The sequence below is a fragment of the Ischnura elegans genome, chromosome 1, assembly GCF_921293095.1.
Source record: "Ischnura elegans chromosome 1, ioIscEleg1.1, whole genome shotgun sequence".
Lineage (NCBI taxonomy): Eukaryota > Metazoa > Arthropoda > Insecta > Odonata > Coenagrionidae > Ischnura > Ischnura elegans.
The window spans coordinates 59466655-59487744 of record NC_060246.1 but is presented as its reverse complement, the minus strand read 5'-3'; the positions used below and the strand labels follow the sequence as shown (position 1 = coordinate 59487744).

The 21090-nt window shown below is 36.5% G+C and overlaps 1 protein-coding gene across 1 annotated transcript in view; it reads right to left on the bottom strand.

Annotated features, from left to right (window-relative positions):
• Nucleotides 1-210: 210 nt before the first annotated feature.
• Nucleotides 211-21090, bottom strand: part of LOC124161339 (aminopeptidase N-like) — a 73944-nt gene continuing 53064 nt past the window's right edge. Inside the window, exons 7-18 of the mRNA XM_046537656.1 lie at nt 19457-19675; nt 18344-18527; nt 17731-17896; nt 16804-16885; nt 16213-16405; nt 14466-14715; nt 11652-11935; nt 7513-7709; nt 6518-6688; nt 4068-4220; nt 3167-3248; nt 211-1760 (exon numbers count right to left, since the gene is read on the bottom strand). Of these exons, the coding sequence (XP_046393612.1) occupies nt 1584-1760; nt 3167-3248; nt 4068-4220; nt 6518-6688; nt 7513-7709; nt 11652-11935; nt 14466-14715; nt 16213-16405; nt 16804-16885; nt 17731-17896; nt 18344-18527; nt 19457-19675 (2158 nt within the window). The 3' untranslated portion in view covers nt 211-1583. The remainder of the gene's footprint in view (nt 1761-3166; nt 3249-4067; nt 4221-6517; nt 6689-7512; nt 7710-11651; nt 11936-14465; nt 14716-16212; nt 16406-16803; nt 16886-17730; nt 17897-18343; nt 18528-19456; nt 19676-21090) is intronic.

The following is a 21090-nucleotide window of genomic DNA, read 5'->3' as shown; positions in this document are numbered from 1 at the left end:
CGGTATAGTGCTTCTAAAATAGAATTAAGACTTCGTTCCACAACTCGAGGGCCATGCAATCATCAATCGTATGCATTATTGTAATTGGAACGCTTATCTATAAATAGATCTTCGCCATGTGATGATACTTTACAATGTTGACAGAATTTTAAACTTTAAAACTATGAAAAAACATACCTTGATTAATGAGATGAAATAAAAAATGCAACATTAAAAAAAATCATTTATTTTTACATAAATATACATCAGATCGTGGGTTCACTTTATACGTACTACAATCTTCAGCATCACAGGGTAATAAAAATGCGTAAAAATACTAATGTGGTACATGACGTCAACAATATGATTTAAATTTAAAAAATGCAACATTTTCCATATATATCGAATATCCGGTACTTAAGTTAATGCTTAGAAGTGAAACACGTAATTTGACTTTGTGAACATTAATTGTATTCTAGATGTAATCATAGGTACCCAAAGTATAGAAAGTCAATGGAATACGAGTACCAACTTTGATCGAAATAGTAATTTCCTTTAACTTTAATTCCCGTTAAATTAAAACTTAATTCGATATTAAAAGCAGTGTGATGCTGAAGACAAACCTTTCCTGGTAGATTAAATCATCGGGGAATAGTGATGTGAATGAATAATATTTGAATGCATTTCAATGAACAATATTAAAAAGAGACAGATAAAACGTTTTGTACCACGTAAAATACTGTTCCAGTAAAAACTTAGAAAATTTTCAACCACTTAAAACTATCGAATTATCCTTAAGATAACCGTATTTACAGAAACTTTTTAAATGAGAAAATCGTTATACCTTTCTTCATTACTGTAAGATAATACCGTTCAACAAAATGAATTGAGTTTCATAAAAATATTTGTGGTTTCAGTTTATCTTCCAGTTGATTCCATTCGAATTTATAGCTTAATGTGCCTAAATTTTTTTAACATGAAAAATGAATATCCTGAAAGGTATGTATGACTGAAAATTTTCAGATATCATAACTATTCCTAAGTATAAGTAACGGTAAAGATGAAACAGTACCTACGAAATCTTTGATTCGGTGGAGCCATAAAATTTTGAATTTCAATTCATCCTTAAGTAATAGCACCAACTTCTTAATAAACGCTACGCTTCCTTTGGTTTCAATGTGGAATATTGACTAAAATAGGCTTCTCAGGTTAACCAGGCTAAGCGTTTCACAGACATGCAGGAATGTTTAAAAAAATTCCGTAAGAACTCCTTTAAAAAATATACAAGAATTTACAGACAAAACCGAGAAACTGGCGATATCTCTCTCCCTGAAGCGTACTTACTCCTTTTTCCCTCCGTGAAAAGGAAACTTATCATGATTTTGGCTTCGAAAAAACACCGTTTGAATCTCGAATGAGACAAAGCGGCAACATAATCTCAGTATACGGACGTCCGGAATGGCTTGTGATAGGAAAATTCCGCATTCCTTCAGCAACCATTTGTAATCGTAAGCAATGTCTTTTTGCGGACGTTCGGTTGAAAGAATTGTCTAATCAGATAAGTCACTGTGAGAACTTTCTCGCATTTGCCACCATCACAGTATCTACACATCGAGGCCGTCGGGGTCTCCTGATGACACCTGGGTCGAGAGCCAATTGGACACGTCGTTCAGGTTCTTCTGCAGCCACTGCACCCGGTCAGCCAGGCTTTCCTCCGCCTGATCCAACTCCTGAGTGGCGAATCGGAACTTCCGTGCGTTCCTCTTCCGGAATTCCTTCACCTGGAAAGGATCAAAACATGACGTGAAGCGAGTACTATAGTCCATGGGCTGTTTATCTGTCTGCCGATGTATTTTTTAAAAATTCTGTATGATTCTCTTAGGTGATTCACTTGTTTTTATATTGTAGATTGAGTATCGCAGCATCCAATAAAACTAGATTACGTTCATGGGCGTACCTAGCGAGGGGTAGGCATCTGCCCCCCCTAGAAGCAAAAATCACACATTTCTTTAACGAAAAGAATATTTTTTCAAGCAAACAATTTTAAAAAGTAATAAAGAGCTGTTTCAGTTTCCTTAAAATGTTGATTTCAATCACCTTTTACATGCTTAAATCTTACCTACAATTTGAGCAACCACGGTTGCCCCCTCCCCTAGTTTTCATCTTGGGTCCGCCCTTGATTACGTTCCTCTCTCTATATATTTGTCATAAAGTATCGCGCATCCTAGATTCTTGTACTTTTAATCACTCCTTTCTCTTGTGAGTAGGTCAGTCTGCTGTTGTAAAAAATGCGCTAGAAATCATTTAAGAAATGGTCAAATATTTATTTTTTGCATGGAATTTTTAAATAGCTACACGCGATTTTTACTGAGTATATTCCGGAAACCGAGTTGACGTATGTCTTGATGAAGAACATGAACGTTGAGAAAGGACGAAATGCTAGCCTTCCTCTGAGATGCCAACGACTTACGATATGAACTCAGCCTCGTCGTATGAAGCGGAATCACTTGATAAGCATCGCTTCAAATTCTATTCTTACGATAATTTACCGATTAAAATGGTAGAATAGGTAAAATTGCGAAAAGGACATTCAAATTAGATGATTCGGATTAAGTATGACTCGGAGGCATCTTCGCTTTAAGTAATACTGCGGTAATGATCATAAATAGGATATCAAAGTTATTTTTTGAAGAGGGATATAAACTAAGGTTTGGTATCTCACCAATAGAAGGCATGGTGGTCCTCCTCCTGGTCCAAAAAAGATGCAGATACTGATAGTTTCAATGATCAACAATTTGTGGTACTCCGTAGTATTCGTGATAATTAACATAATTGTGGTATTCTTCAGTGCTAACGCCCCTCCAACACCAAATTTGTACATTTTATGTACTGGCACTTTCCAATTAGATAATTCTGATTAAGTATGACTCGGAGGCATCTATGCTTTAAATGGTGAAGTCGGCTCAGGTTTCCGAATTTCGGCCTTACTGAGAAAACCGTCTCTCAGAAATAGATTTAAAATTGGTATTCACATCATGTAACATTAGTTAGTGTTAAGGATTGAAACCTGTTGAATTAGTGAACACAAGTTCCTCGTTAGTGATCATTACACTTCAGTATGAATTCTTCCATATGCTTGTAAAATAAATTTTATGCATAAAAAATGCAATATCATGCATAACTTTACCTCTTGGAGATCCTTTGCGGTACTAAGCCCAGCCAATCCTGCCTTCACAAGTTCACCCAGCACAATCGTACTACCTCCATACCTGCAAAAATATTATTTAAAGTGAAAAATATCATTTACCTGAAAAAACTAAATTAAGAAGTTCAAATATCCTCCATGGCATTAGAAGTATATTGCAATCAGCATATCAATTAAAAAGTTTTATCTGAAGGTTGATCTGACGTTACGTTTTCCTGCTTGTGCAAAATGTAACAAAATATCAAATTATTATTGTTCAAGAGATAAAAGTTGTAGAGAATAGTTCGTTTCGCATACAATTTTTAAACTGGCATATTATTGTCTGCAGAAATATATCTAACGGCTCCACACAACAAGTTAAGGGGAATCAAGAAATTAGCAAACATGTGTAATAAAGCTCCATTTGATGAAAGTGCTTCAGCTTTTTGCTTCCGATTTAACTCATCAGGATTCCTATGAATAAATTCATAAGCTTTTAAGAAACAGCTAAAAAAATAAAGAAAAAAATGGCCTGAAAAGTATTTACTGTCAAAAGTCCACTTTGTTATATAGTCATATGGTACAGAAAGTATTGAATAATGAGTTTACCAACTTCTATATTCGAGAAAAAATATATAGTTGAATATAGTTTATTCAAGTTAAGTTAGAATGGTCGCTCTATTATTCCAATTAGGGAAAACTCCTTTAAACGTTTTAGAATAAACAAAAATCCAGCATTTTAGAATAGAGGCTTAGAATGTGATTGCATTGCGGAGGGCTCAACGTCTGTGGGAAAGTGTACATCGTGCATTCTGGAAAGAGGAGCTTCCAATTTGATTTTGCATCTAAATGTACTTTAACCTACATTTATAAAGGAAGAACTTAATTGCTCATTATAAATCACCTTTTATGGAGAACATCCCAGTTGTTTTTGATGTAGTGAAAGAAAAGTCTCGAAGCCACAGGATTTCTTGCAACACCTCTGAGGACGATATAAACATCTTGTAGTCTTATTACTCTCTTCTCTTCGCCTACTTCCAGAATTTCGCTGAAGAGCCTGTTATCAAAATTCAAGTCGTCGAAGAAAAGGAGCAAAAATAAGAAGAGAGAAGTTGTTAGAATTTTCACGGGAGAAACATATTTTTGAGAGTAAGCTTATTCAAATTTTGAGATTTTTCTAGTGAAACTCGAAAACTTAAATTTAAATTCAAACATTCATGATTCCGTTTTTGAAACATTTTTCCATGCGAAAACGTCTCTTGCATGGGTCGTTTTTATTATTTTTTAAAATATTTTATCGCAGAATAAAAGCATTCTAGCATGATCAAACATGATGGGCATGACCCAAGTCATATTCTATTTTGTTACTGCTGTGATCCAAGAATTTTATGGCAATATTGCATGCCTTAAATAAAATTTGCTTTTGAGATGAAGGTGGATAAGGTTTTCATTGAAACTACGCGTTCTGATACCAATAACAGACAAAATTAATGGTACTATGTGTACATGGTTTCACATCCAAATAATTTCTAGCTTTATTGAAAAGGGACTATATTTAATTATTTCATAATATCTTATTGAATATTTTGTTCGGAGAGAACTGATATATCAATAAGGTAGGTAACTCTCTCTTTTTTGTTCTGAAGTGTTGTGTTTTGTTGATTACGTGCTCTTAATTTATCTGTATAAATTGTGCGGCCCATCTATAATTTATATTCCCTGTTTTCTAGTATCTCGTGAGGGTTACATTCGTAGTGTGGTTTGGTACCTTATATTACGTCGTACGTTTTGGCTATTGCTTGGTGTATTATTTTAGCTGCCCCATTGCGTCATTGCGCTTCTCTTCTTATAGTTTAACCTATGAATTTTCTCCCTTTTTTCTTTTTCACCGAAAACTCGGTCATTCCTTTTTTGAAACACTCTTTCATTCCTTTCATTCGGCTCACAATTCATTCTCACGGCCTCCACACAATCACTTCCTTGGTGGCGTTTCCCACCAATCAATCAAAGTTTCTTCTCACTATCCCATGCCCATTTATTGAAATTATGGATCTCATCATAAAATGTTATGCGTACCAACTTATCTCATACGTATCTTTTTATTTACTCATTCATAACTTTTTTTCTATCTATGTTTTGCTCCATTCACATCTCCCTCCCCTTAAATATAACATATAATTGAAACATCTAAACATAACATATAATTGAAAAGTCCTCTGTCAACTATTCCTTCAATATTTCCACCAAATTCAATCAACATCTCCTCCATTTTGAGACGCTCTTTTTTATATATGTTTTCAATTCAACAGGCCATCGAATATTAATATTGCCTAACATTATTTATAAACTTAATACTTAACGCACCATAAGATGATTTTTTAATGTAATTTTCTTGCAAGTTGAAGTTTATAAAATTTATATTTTCTGGGGTGAATAATATGCGTTAAAACGTTTCAGTGGGCCCTGGGGCATCATTTTACACACAAATATTTTACAAGTGTCTCATTTACTACACAGATTTTCACGGATAATATTGGGAGTCACCAGAAACTCGGAAGCACTTGTTTCCAGGAAAACGCCTAAATAGACGGTGATGTGATTGTGGGGAAAAGGAAAACCAGATCGAAAGAACGAGCGAGACTGGAGAATATGAACTTGTTACTGCGAAAGTATGAGCTTTAAGCTGAACCCCATTACCTCTTTGATCCTATTTGGCCACTCCCACTGTTTGCATTTTTCATTCTGATTTTGGACTCAATCACGCCAATTCAGATTCCAGAGATAACGCACGAGGGTGATTTAGCTCTCGTATGCTTTTTTCAAAGTATTGCGCGGAAAAATTTGTCAACTAACATCGTTATCACATGTGATTTGTTTCCAGAATGAGTGAAATATTTTGATTTAATCGATGATCAAAGTTTAGAAATTTTGAGAAAAGTGAGGGAAAATGTAATTTAGTGTTTTATAGTGAAAGAGGCATCTAACATCGCCGCCAACTACATGCCCATTTTCCATTGATTTCATAACGTATATCGGTCCTTTATGATGCTTCTCGAGCATGCTGTAGCAAGCAATCTAATCTGTATTTGTCTATTTATGCAATAAGTAATCCAATAAACTATCGAAATGAATGAAAAAGATGAGGCAAGAACAAAACATGCCATTGATGGCTTATAAATTATCACAAATTATCATTTCCCTTAACATTATATGATCAATTATGGCGTTAGTAAGTGAATTATCCCTCTCGCTGACATAAATCTCGAAATTTTGCTGCTTTATTGTTTTTTATATATAATGATCCAAAATGAACCTATTTTACCCATCGTAATTTGCGTATTAGTATGGCCTTACTTGTTGAGAATCCATGGCTCACTGGTGCAGGCGAGAGCAGGTAACATCACTTCTGCCGCCGACGAATCATTTGTGGATTCCTTGAATCTTTTCCAAATGAATGCCCACTCTTTCCTGCCTCCTTTTCGGACTGCTGTGCAGTAAACGACCCATCTGTCTTCCACAGGAACTCTTCAATAGAAACAATGATTTACCAAACATTGATAGGTGACGATCAGTAGAAATTCAATTTCTTTTATTTCTTAATAGTTCTTATCGGGGCAAAGAATTTTTAACTACAGAAGCAACGTTTCAAATCTTTTATCCTAGAAACGATCTTAAAAAATTAAATTAGTGAGAAGATGGTATTCTGTTCTTTTGGCATTTGAGGAATCACGCGAGTTCCATGAAAACTGTCTTGTATAACTACACGAATTCCACCAAGCACCATGTCAATTGAGTGATTTGGAGAATTAATTGCTGTGTATTGACTCTTACATTTTGACTACTGAAACAAACAAACGTGAAGGAAAGCTGTATAAAATATTGTTTTGATATTACTCAACGTCGCCGTAAAAAAAGTATCCCTCTGTTTTAATAAGCCTTTTAATGAAGCAAGGGGTTTTCAGTCATTTTTTTGCTTTCTTTTGGGACGAAATACTTTTTGAAAACTGAAACCATCATCTTAAATCGACTTGGGTGCATATGGTAGACCCATATAGGCACTATCCTAAAATATTTTACAGAGAGAAAATACGGAGGTATTTTAATAATTGAGAGGGAGCCGATTAGTGATTAGTGCCTTCTGCATGCACGTTGGAAATGTCAAGATGATATCTTAAGATTATAAAAAAAAGCAATACGCCAGCAAAAGGGAGTGGTTAAATGAGAAAAAAATGAGTCCTCTATGGGAGTTACTGTTTTCCAAGTAATGTGGCTGGTTAAATTATTTTGTGACCACTAAGAAGTGAGAGTAACCTACAGATTGTATATGAGAAAGATAAAGCCATACTTACGGGTTTTGGGAATTGGGGTCCGGTGATTTCATCCACTCCTTGTACAGCTTGACGCTTCGAGAGAGGCAATCCTCGTGGTCTAGTCTGCAAGCCCACTTCATAACCATCGTTCTAAGATGCCTCTGGTTCAACGACGTTATGTCTGTTTTCTCGTGTAGTTCCATGAAGATGGGGCTCAAGAGCTTCAGGATGTAAGTCTAAAAGATATAAGTATCTGTTTTCAGTTTGAGTTAATATTCTAGGTATTCCTTTGCCTAGTCTCAATTTGACTCTTAAGTTTTGTAACCAAGTACAGAGTATTAATTTAATTTTTATAATCTGGACAAACCTTTTGCATAAACGTGTATTAGGTCGGTCTGAAAAACAACAGTGTCAGAAAGTGTAACGTTGATTACATTATGTTCGAAATCGTGAAGTGGTGTCTTCTAATTGCCCTAAAAAACACGTAATTTCTTCCTCCCTTTTTTATGGGGGGAGAATGTCGCTCATATTGATAGAAATTTCGACATATCATGAAAAAAATGACTTTTTTTTGGGGTTCTCTCTTCTGCCTGATCTTTTTTACTACTATTTTTGGTTTTATAGTTATAACAAACGATCGAAAATCGACAATTGCCAGCGTATTTTATTATTTTTTTAATGAACCAAAATTGATTGGTAAGCAAGCATGCATTGCATTAGCTTAGAGCCATAAAAATAATTTCATAAAAGGTATATGTCAAAATCTTTATTTTATTTTTGTTAATTTACCACTGAATATTTTTTATTATACTCCAAATTATTTTAAAGTATTGTTTTAACCCTTAACTATGTTTGCATTTCAAAATGTTATACATTTTTTTATTTTAAGCTCTGACGCAGGAAAAAAATTCCAAAGCGTCGATAAACATGGAATTTTTAATTTTTTTAAACAAGACCTTCACCACAAGAAATGCATATAATAAATAGGTCACTCCTATCCGCAAAAAAAATCGTTTTTGTAGAGCGTAAATACCTTGATATGAATATTTCGACTGAAATTTTTATATGAATTAATAGTTCAAGATAATTATGGACACTCGAAAGGTTCAATAAATTATGAATTTTTCTGCACTGAGCTGTGAAGGTAGGATAGTATTAAAATAAGTTCATAATTTGTTCCCATGATCGGCTAATTCATTTCTTCGGTAAACACTCACTTTTGACCTTTCTCGTTTTTTATTAGCTTCCTGAACTCCTGATACCCTTCAATCACAGATTAACTTCAGATATACTCAATCCCCCATATACTTAAATTTTAAAGACATGAAAAAACTGTCATGGGAGCAATTTTGGATCAATTTGTTTTTTGTTTGCGCGTTAATTTTTGCGTTAGGAGCCGTAATATCAGAGTGAAGTAATTCTTGAGCAATAATAGTAGCAAATGTAGTATTTCTAAACCGATGTTTCGATTAAAAAATTAATTTTTCCTGGATTGAATAAAAATAATGTATCATTTAAAGCAGGGGTTCCCAAATTTTTTTGTACCACGCCCCCCCCCCCCTCCCCCCCGCTACACATATCAGTTTTCCATTTTGCAATACCCTATTTCCACGGTGCCGTACATACCAACTCCTACTTGATACGGTGAATAGGTAGATTTTTCTGTTCACTGTTGAATGCGGTAACGCAGAATGGAAAGATTCAATAATTGTACGCATGATGAAAATTAAAATAAGCTTTACATGATAAACGAATATTATTACTGATACAAAATTTAACATTGTAACACAGATACATTTTCAATTTAAGGAAGGTGAAACAATGGGCCTACTTACAAAAACAAAACATACAATGTAATTTAGTGAGATGGGTGCGCTTGCATGTTCTGGATAAGTTGACAGATCCTGGGTTGAGTTTCAGACGAAGCACAGCGTAGGTCACTTTCGGCATCAAGTTTGTTGCGGTACTTGTTTTTGATCGCCACAAGAGTTGAAAACGCTTTTTCGCACATGTATGTTGTTGAAAAAGGCAAGTACATCCGAACAGCTTTCTCTGAAACTATTTCAAAGATCTGAGGAAATTATTTCTGTAATTTTTTTGTTTATTTCATTTGGGTGTCACGCCCCCCATGGACTTTCTCCACGCCTCCCCAGGGGGGCGCTCCCCCCAGTTTGGGAACCCCTGATTTAAAGAGTACAGTACATGTGCAATTTACAATAAACGCTTGTGAAAACTCTACCATTCCATAAGAATTTAATTTTGGCGCAAAGTTAATGCAAGCAATGGACGAAGTCAACATTAGCAATAGATGACAAAAACCATCTAGTCATTATTATTTGTGGAAGTACAAAATGATAAGAAAAGATCTCTCATATAGATTTCTGTGAAAGAGGACCATTAAGGTTTATTTAGGTTATTTTTAGCGTATACTCGTGATGCTATAATTTGAATTATAAACTATGATATTGAAGAGAAAACTCTACACCATGTCAGCGATTCGTTTTTATCTTATCTCTCCAACCAGAATGAAAGTTATAAACAAAATAATTATCTATATACACAACAATTGTCTGCCCAAACTTGAGCTTTGATAGTATTTGATCAAATGGTGTATACACATAGTGTAAAAAAACCAGTGGGTTGAATATAATGAAGAAAGAGCAACAGGAATAGTATATCACCATACCTTACGTTGTCGGGATGGTGGATTTTGTAATTATAAAAATTGTTAAATATTTTTCGGGAGCATTGGCGGAGCGAGGTGGGGGTTTTGGGGGATAAACCCCCCCCCCCACAGAGCTCAGAGAAATTTTTAAGTTTAATCCATTTTACTTAATTGGATTGATATTACTACTAAAATAGTGTAAGGATTAATAAAATATCCCTCGGAAAGACGTAAAAATCACTATTTTGAACCATTTATCTTAAAATTCCACTATTTATTAATCTCGCACCTACCGCTTATCCTGGTGGGTATTCCATACCCCAACACACACCGGTATTAGTTGCTTCTAAACCCCCCCCCCCCCCAGCCTTAATTCCTGCCTGCGCCACAGGTTGGGAGCAATGTTAAAAGCAGTAGCGCGTGGCATTCCATACACTTTTACATTTATTCCCTTACAGGGTACAAATTTGGTATACTTAACTTTGTATTTTATTTTCCATAGCATATCTATTTTCATGTACCATTTGAAGCCGTAAATTTCAACACACCTTTAGCTCATTCAGTAAATTTTTAAACAAATACTTTATTTAGCATATCTTTGGAGCAACCAAAGTCATTTTTTCGACTTATCTTCTCAAATAGGTACGGTACTATATTTAATACCCATGAATAGGAAAATAACGAAATAATTGTTCTGGAAACCACAGTGATATAAAAAATGTTCATCCAAAATCCTTGCAATGCGGAATTTTGTGCGATTTTGGAATTTTGCCATTTTAGAATTCATTGCTTCAATCGTTTTAGTATTTTCTTTTAATGTGACCCTGCAGGTATAAAATTTTCATAGCACTCAATAATGTCTTGTCGCTGGAACTCATTGCATTGCGAGTCTCTGTGTTATAGCTTTGATATCCACTCTCTACGTAATACGTTTTTCAGTAATTTTTTCATGGGTTTCTTTTCATAACTCCTATCTAGTAAATGAAAGTATGAAATATCTCTTCTCTATGTTTGAGCCGAGCATGCATGCTCAATGAAACTATTGTCCATCAATATGTCCGTTAGGCTTTAATATCAATCTAATAATGGACTGGTCGAATACCGCTCGAGAACAGCTACAGTTAAGTGTATTCGCGGCATGTCTTGTGTTAAGTGATATGTCAACAGTTCTATCAGGCAAGTGAGCCGACACACACACATCCAAGTGCGGTTTAGCCAGAACACGTTGGATACTGTAAACAAGTGACAACACTCTACGGCAACTGCATAAATTGCTTTTTAATTTAGGACGAGTACATCTTCAATAAAAAATATAAAAAATGTAGATGACGTTTGAATATAATTAAAAAAAAGGATGCACGGCGAATCATGAAAAAATAACCATGATGAAAATCAAACTGAGATAGCTCATTCTCCAGAACACTAAACTATCGGTAAAGTTTTACTCTAATGACGAAATTATTTAGGTTAACAGTTTTTGAAGTCTGCGTATTTTGCCCTTCACCCCACTTGCCTCGAGTAGACCGTAGCGACTCGTGTGCTTGAGCACATCTCGGAGGTAGCCGAAGGCGCCCAAGGCGGCCGTCCACGGCACCAGCTGCGTCTCTTTGGAGAGGAACGTGGTCACTTGCAGGGCGATGCTGTAGTTGAGGCGGCCAGCCTGCGCCAGCGACAAGGCGTCGTCGATTATCTGCGCCTTTGTCACGTCCGGCAGAGCGACGGCGCCCGACTCGTTGGCCAGCAACGCGTTCGACAGCATCCGCCAGTTCTGCTCGTCATAGTTGACGCGGTAGAATCCTGTGGAGAAGGAAATAATTCGAATGATTTCAGTTATGGAAACAGAACGACACCATGGACCAGTTGCACAGTAATTATCTGTATGAAGTACGCGGCAACCCAGTAGTAGAAGCATTCGGGGAAAAAAATCAGAAGAACCAAGCGTGATTGAGCGGAATTTTTCCGTATTGAAATAAACACTTAGGGTCTTAATTTATTAAGTATGCAGACCTTTATTGAAGGGCTGTTGTTATTGTTTATAATAATGTAACTGATTTGAGAGCCAAGATGTTACGGAGCTCAAATGTCAATGTATTTCGTTGCATGCTCTTCGAAGACGAAGACGTCCAAGGACAATAAATGCATATTCTACTCTATTCTAAAGGCCCGAGTGCTCATATTGAAATGAACACTTGAAAATTTGCACGACTATGCACTTTCATTACAACCTGAGCTTTCGGCGTTGCTGGATTATGTTCTAAGTACAACCATTTGGTCCCTTGAAGATGATGTAATAACATCGAAATCTAGGTCGGAATAAAAGTTTATAATCGTGGAAATTTTCAAGTTTTCCCTTCAATATGAGCACTCGGGCCTTTAGAATAGACTAGAATATGCATTTAATGTCCTTGGACGTCTTCGTCTTCGAAAAAGATACAACGAAATACATTGACATTTGAGCTCTGTCACACATTGGCTCTCAAAGCAGTTATATTATTATGAACAATAACAATAATCCTTTAATGAGGTTTTGCATAGGTATTTATTATATTAAGACCCTTCTTGGTTGAGTAGGTTCAAAAAACTCTATTGTTTTAAACAAGCACTGAACTGGATTTTATGTATTCCACAACCTGGCCCCACCAACACAGCAAGATTTTGGCCTTCACGATCATAGTGTATGAATTTTTATATGCTCGTGTATGATACGAATCCCTATAAAGAGGACTACGTTTTATGACGTATTCATCATCCGCTGTCCAGCGCTCGGAAAACATACCATGTGAGAAGAAGGCCCATGGATTGCCTTAGGATCTACCAGCATTCACTATCGCTGGCCCCTAAGTGATTATAGATAATTAGGATGATATTGGCCTCCAAGGTTACAATGACGCTAGGGGGAAACTTAATTTAGATCATATGTTTAAAATATGGATTGTCAGTCACATAAAAATCATGATTTTAAAACAAGATTTTTCAGCGTGCATAAACGCAAACAGCTATCAGATGTATTTTCCGTGTAGTAAACACGAGCTATTGAAGCCTAATACTCGCACCGAACTTCGACGAACTTTCTGAAAAATGTGTTTCACATACGTACAGAAAATTACGGCATCGATTATAATACATCGATTTTTTTCAAGCGTTTTTAGGAAATTAACATCAATTGTTTTTGCATTTTTTTTCTATAATCAGGAAAAGTTTTAGGCCAAAATTTCTAAGATGATGGTGGAATTACGTTGCCATACAAACAACGCCCTATCGCTACAACGCTGATGGGAAACTCGACAAGAATTTATCCGTTTTTTTCACAGAAATACCAGTGATCTACAACGGACAACAAGCTCCCCAGCCATAGAAAATCAATGAAGCAAATTAGTATTATCATTTTTATTTCACCTGTGTGTGTAACATTTCGTGTTTGCTATTGGAAACTGTGAGGAGACTCAGGGTGAGGCTAGGATGGCGGAGGGTGGGTATCTGTCCTCGGCCGCAGCAACAAAGGGCGCCAAACGCACTATATCGCGGTAATTTCGGTATATTCGCGGTATATTCCTCAAAAATATGCTACAGAATGGTTCCACCCTCGTAACGCACGATACACCACCAGAGGTTTTGAAGGAGGGGGCGTGAAAACCGATTTCGTACTTGAGGGCGGAAAATATTCGCTACGAGCATTCTGGGGGATCAAATTGATACCAAATTTTTAAGAATTCGCTCAAAAAATGAATGCGGATCGTAGTAAATAGAACCAATCTCCAGCGAGATGCTACCCCAAGACAGAAGCGACGCGTCGCACCAGCCGTTTCGTCAGTAGTCTGTGCAAGATAGCCGATAAAAAGAATCATTTGGTTAAAATGATGGGTGCGGTCCGCAATAACTATTGGGAGGTTTTGGATTCTTATTTAAAAAAATAAAATTCCGAAAAATGTCGAATGCAACCGGTATGAACAATTTTCTATTCCAAAATACAACAGAATTTAAGCATTGCTAAGATAATTATTCTTTATTCTGAAACCAGCTGTACCGCTGCTTTATTGCATTTGTTCCGGTTGTGCACACTCCTTATTGAGCGAGATCGAGAAACAATCTAAGAAAAAAGCGTACGAGCTTCTGCAATTTTTATAATTACGCAGTCGGACGACACAGAGTTGAAAAAAACTCGCCGTACTTACATTATTGTCATATTATATGCATAACTGATCCCGTGGGAATCCTTTGTGATGAAATCCTCAAGGTTCTCTGTCGTGCCCCGCACGTGATAATTGTATCAGCCAATGTTTTACCGTTAGCCGCTCTTCCCGTGTGTGTATGAATGTTTGTACTGCACCTGTTTCCTGGAGGTTGAAGATGACCCAGCGGTTGGCACCCACGGGCAAACTGCCCTTGGCCAGCTCCCGGTCGCCCTCTCCGCTCAGCAGCCAGAAGCGAGGCTTAGTGTTGTGGAACGACCGCTCGGCGGCGCTGGTGTACGTCACCGGGATGTGCCACTTCTCCTTGGGGGGCGGGGCGGCGTCCTCTTCCGCCCCCGCCTCCTCCCCCGACGCCTTCTTTCCCTTGGGGCTCATCAGGAAGCGCTCCTAAAATGTACATTGCATCCAATGACCCACCACACACAGCGATTAGAATGCTGATTTGATGGAAATCAATGTTCTCAGAGAGAATGTAAATCTGCTGTTTATTAACGCGATAAGGCCCATGATACTGGCGATTTTGGGCAAAAATGTTGTTAACTGAGAACTTTAGACTGAGTCACACTAAGTGGGAGGCCTAGGAATTCAACACTCCACTAATTTTTAAGGGATTAGATGGATGGTAGGTTTTGAGGTCAGTGGCGGATACATATGGGGGACTCGGAGGGCGCCCCCCCCCCCCGTTCGGAGTCGCCCACCTAGCCTAGTCTTATGAGTTTAAAGAAAACTTTTTTAATCTTTGCACGTGACTTGATTATTTGTCATCACTACAAAAGTAAAGGTAGCTCAAGATATCTTTTGCACCCCTCACCCTCGAGTTTTTTCTGTAAACGGTACTGTTTGAGGTTCAATTCAGAGTTTAAATTCCTTTTGTGAGAATGATAGAATTAATTTTTCAAGCATTAAGGAACACACGTATACATTCGTATGTTTTAATGGTAAAGTGCCATGAGATTCACGGCGGAGCACCCGGCGCCTGAAGGAATATATTTAAATACAAAAAGTAGAAATAATAATTTTTTACTATATTTAAGAGACTTCCTCTTGTAAAGAAATTCAGAAAACCTACAGTTGCCACGGTGACAGCACAATGCTTACGACACGCATACTCACCCTGGAGACTGTCAGGGGTTGAGGAAAAAGCAGCAATAAGGTAGCGAAGAGAAATAATGTCTTCAGGGAACGAAGCAAGGCACGTTAATTCTTGAAAATATTTGCTAGTAAGTTTTAAGTGGATACAACTATTGAGCGCCATCCAAATTTTCCTATAACAGATATCTGGCTGTTATTTTATGAGGAAGTTTGGAGCACCAACTCTTTTGATGCGAAAGTTACTTGGATGAAGGAGGAAGCTGAGGGCTCTATTAAATAAAGCCAATCGTACTTGAATGAAGACAAAGGTAGCGAACATAAATCCGATACCGCGGACAAAAAAGCATAGTTTTCTCTTGCGTATTGCGTTGGTTCGAGTACGTGACAAAGAATATCAAATAATAAGGGAAATATGCTCGGCGATCGTTGGCCTGTTAAGCTGAGGAACTAGTCCGTTTACTTAATTAAATGGGAAATAAATTAGCTTTTTAACGTATTGAAGACCAAATAATTTTGATAGTTAGCAAATGCAATCGATAAAAAAAATCAATCGATATTGAATTTCACAAAGTTTTGAAAAAAGGCGATTAAATTTTTTCAGTTTTTTTTCTTCCCTCCATCATGTATTTGGAAATTAGTAAATTGGATTTAATTATGATGGGTTGTTTTTGTGATTGGATTTAAGAAGTGCAACATTGTAATGTAAATTCGATCCTAGACTTTTGGTGAAAAATTGAAGCATGAAATCACTAATAAATTCAAGACGTGGAAGTCAATATGGCAAGGTCCTACCTGTGACACCCTCGCAGACCCATCCGTGTAATTCCTGATGACCGTCACGACAGGATATCCTTCTTGCAGAGTCCAAGTGTCCATGACATCTTTAACGGTCAGTCCATCAGGAAGAGGGTTGTCCTTTCCATTGCTCTGCGCCGCTTCCGTCAGGGACTCCCAAAGGTCATCCTGCTCTGCGTTTGAATATGACCTTTAGAAATTAAGCGCAGAGGGTTGCGAAACGTTTAGATATTTTATCAGCACTTCTAGGACGACGTGTATACCTTACAAATCAGGATACACGCTCATAAAATCGTATGTTTTTTCAGCCGTGATTTCTAGGGTATCATGCTAATCTTATTCTTTTTTACTGCTAGATATTCCTCTTTACAGGGACTTGAATCACTACTTATAATTTTGTGGGACTAGAGTCAACTTGTTTATATTTCTTCAAAAGGGGCATAAGAATTCAAAATTGCTTGAGGCGAAAATATATTAATAGGGCTAATTACTTCTACAAGTTCAAATCCTTTCAAAAGAAATTTTATTGAGAATTTTAAATTTTTTCAATAAGTGTATTTTTGGATGGAGATGGTTTAAACTACTCACCATTTCTTAAGGTAGCTGATAAGTCCTTTTCTGAACGTCTCTTCTCCCAAAGTGTGATTCATCATACGGACGAGGCAAGACCCTAGGAGGATAGGAAAAGATTTATCAAGTTTTTTAGTATGAAAGACTTAATGGAAGCTAATGTTTTTTAATCGTTTATACGAATTTTAGTTGTGAAAAACTATTAAGAACCTTACGAATAGATATTGCGGGAAAGAAATCGTTAAATTCAAATTTTCCTTCATATACGGCTCTGTGACACTCCCTCCTATGAATCCCTCTTCCAAATTCAGCGTCTTAATACCTGAAAACAGCGGGAGTGTTTAATGCGGACAATCTTATTTGACTATTGTTCATTGACCTTTGTGTATCTGAATGGAAACACTAATTTCATTATTCGAAAAATGAAGCCCTTTTGATAAGTCTATAGATACGATAAAATTTGGGCTTTTCATTGCTCAGAGGTGCTTTCATTTGTCACCATGAAAACCTCTTCGAAAGCTACTGCAGCGTGACCTCGAGGGAATCATTTAAATAAATAGAAATCTTCATTTATTCATCATTGAATCATTAACTATAACTTTTCCTGCTGGTTAATATCGTATTTCGTGATTGGAATTGCCGATACTTATGAGCCTCCTACATCAAGCTCTAACAACTCAATGCACCATGCCCTTTGTTCCTAGTTTCTTCATTATAAAATTGAGGGTCAAAATGTTTCATATGGTTTATTTTCAATCATACAAATTTGTTCTTATACAAGCTAAGAATCAGTGAATCAACGTTTTTGTGATTAAATTAATTACTTTAAAACATTGTCACTCCCAGAAAATATGGAACCCGAGGATTTTTGTTTACGTTTTTAAACTATTCAAGGGATTCTAACAAAGATTGGTCGGATGTATTCTAAATTACCTCATCACCTACCTTTCCCGTAAGAAACTGCATCAAACAACTCTGCAATGGCCGCATTGTCTGCTGTTGTGCTGTTCCCAGGAGAAACCGCGTGCGTTGAACGAAGGCTGTCGTACCACATCGTTGACTGGACTTCCTCCGTCACAAACCTATCGAGCATAGCCCAATCTGGCTCCACCTAATGTTTTTTAGATAGAGCCATACAAAAATTATAGTTTCAGTGCAGCAAAGATTTCAGAAACTCGACGTATTGATCTGGAATTATTCGATTAAATGCACTCAATTGTTTCCAGTTTATAACTAATAGCTATTAATTTTTCTACACAGAGGAAAGTTTCAAATAAATAAAAGCTTTAACAAATGTACATACAATTTGACCTCTGAGTTTTATAGCCATGATAGATTCCCTTAAATACCGTTGAAACGCAAACCACGTTATCCTTTAAAATTCACCAAAAATTAAAAAGTAGGAAATACGAATTATTCGTTAAATCATTGCACCTCAAAGAATTGAAAATGTAATAAGTTTTCTCACAGTTATTTCTTATGTGTATTATGGCGAATAGTGATTCACCTCAAATGCGTGCATATAGAGGATAATATGAAAAAACGCCGTAAAACGTACCGCATTAGTTCCAATGTACTCCACGTAAGTGGCGAATCCTTCGTTGAGCCACAGGTCGTTCCACCATTTCATTGTCACGAGATTGCCAAACCACTGGTGCGCCAACTCATGAGAAACCGTCAGAGCGACATCTACCTTGTGAGAGGTGCTGTCTTTACGCGGATCATACAGCAGAACAGATTCCCTGTTGAAAGATTAAGAGGAAGAGGAAGAATTTAAGTCTCTCTGTTTTATTTCACCAATCACGTATAGCATTTAATGGCATATTATGTGAAATTAATTTATTTCACTGTTAATTTTGAGATTGAGTCATTTAATTGGTTGGCGATTGATTATGTAACGCTTTGAATCACACAATGACAAACGTGTACTTTCTCGAAGTACTACTTATGAGTAAACTCACTCTTGCAAATATTTCCTTAAAGAATAATAATATTACACCAAAATAAAATAATAAATTCAATCCTTAATTTCTGCCAAAATCATTCGATGTGAGAAAACAACTGTAGATGAATAAATGAAGAAAAAGAGAGCGCATATCTTATTCTATAACAGCTAATCAATGAATGATAGATGTTTTGCCTTAAATAAAAAAATTGCCAAACTACACAGATATTTTCATTAAAATATAAAATTATATCATCAAGTAAAATAAAATTTTTAACAAATTAATTTTTTTATTATGTATGACATAGCTTCCGGTTATCTTTCTGTGAGTGATTTAAGACTGTTTTAGAACAGTCGATTTCGCCTTAAAACTCCATTGTTTCACTTCAATTAGCTTATAATCAATATGACATATGTACTAAATTTAATTAAAAATATGTTTCTACATCAGCTCTTGACATAATTATTCATACCAACTCTGAACTATTATTGACTCCCACATTTTCATCGAATCAATAAGGTCTTTGCGTGTGAACTGTTGTGGTTGTGGAGAGCACTATAGAGTTCGTCGTCTCATGCGGTGCGAAGTTCAGGCAGTGTTTGCGTTTTCTTCGACATGAGTTGATTAGAACTTTGTGATACGCCAGGAGCGACGTGAATCGGATCCAGTCTACGACTAGAATTGAGTGTGAGGTTGCGAGTGGAGGTGTAATTTGAGGAGCTCACCTGTAAGTGACGAGGCCCCAGTTCTCCATCGCCCCAGCACCGAAGTCCGGAACGGCCACCATCTCCATCTTGGTCATAGGGTAGTTCACCCCGAAGTATTTCTCGTAGAAACTCAACACTTTAATTCCAAGGTTTAGGGCGTACTCGTAGGAGTTATTGAACCCAGGCCGGGTCCAGATTGAAACTGATATATTGTTAACGCCCATGGATTCAGGTGACCTGAAAATATAAACCTATTCTTGATTTAATGTTGTTATGACAGTCGATTGGGGTTAATATCTTTCCAAATGATGATATATATATTTATAAAAAGTTGCTAATTCCTCATCAAGTATATTTTTGAAGTGTTTCGATGTAAGGAAATGCTGGCGGAATCACATCTTGGAAGTAATTCGTTTTCATGGTCTGATTCCTAAAGCGGTATGAAACTAATCCTACGAAGACCAAAGACTTGCATTTAAAATTTTGCAATTCTAGGCATTTAATTTGCTTTGAGACAGAATTGTTAGGACTGTGATCAAATCAAAAGAGAAATAATGGTTAAAAAAAATTCACGTTACTATAAATTGGCTTTAATTAATTAAGACTCACAAAACAAGGCATTATTTTTCAAATACCAGAAATTAATTAAATTTCTAGCCTATTTTGTTTTTTGCTTAATTCTATATAACAGTGCCTGCGATAATTACCGTGCCTTGTTGGCTCACATTCATCGATTCATTTCGGAAATAGATTGAATTCACGCTATTATGAGTAACTTAACAACTTATTCAATGGAAATATGTATCTCCTTGTAATTCAAACGTATCTTTCTAAAAAAAAATATGATTTTATTTCCCCTTTTTCGCTCACTATCGATCGCCTGCGGGGGTGCTTGGGTATTTGTTGATGGGGAGAAAGGTGGAGGGCGTATGACAAATATGATATCTAAGCTAACCATTTCCATAAACATACAAGTTATTTCTTATCTACCAATATTCATAAATTTTATGTTTGGAAGGAATTACGTCTGCCAAAAATGCGTTGAAAATTAATTACGTTTCATTTGCATTTACTTTTTATCAACGTTATTATTAAGTTCTCATTGATCAGTTTGGTCTGAATTAGCCGTAATTAAATGACTTGATTATTTGATTGCATGAATTGAAAAAAAATTCACGTTTCAGAAAATATGCTGACAGCAATTCACATTTATTCCCAAGCGTCCCCTGAATATTGAACTTTAGCCCGTATCCTGATGATTATACACACCGGCAACACTGAAGTAGGCGTGTCTCGGAGCATCTGCTGCGCGGATAGGCATTTCAAAGATTTTTTTTCCATTTAGCAGAGGAAATAGGATTTAAAAGCCTTTTATTATTACGAGCTCGCGGTTAAATGACTCTAAACCTTTTAGCATTAATGAGTACTTACAACCAATTCCCATACAAGCGAGGAAGGCCTGGAATTTTAAACTGAAAAATATTGACAAGGGATTGATTAAACTGTGAAAGGATGAAGAAATGTTGGTATGGCTTAAGTCATAAAAATGAATGAGGAGTCTTTCTTTAGCGGCCAAACAATTGATAAGGTAAACAAGTGCCGTCGACTATGGCTGAAAATTAACATACTGCATGATGGCTTAGGTTGCTTGA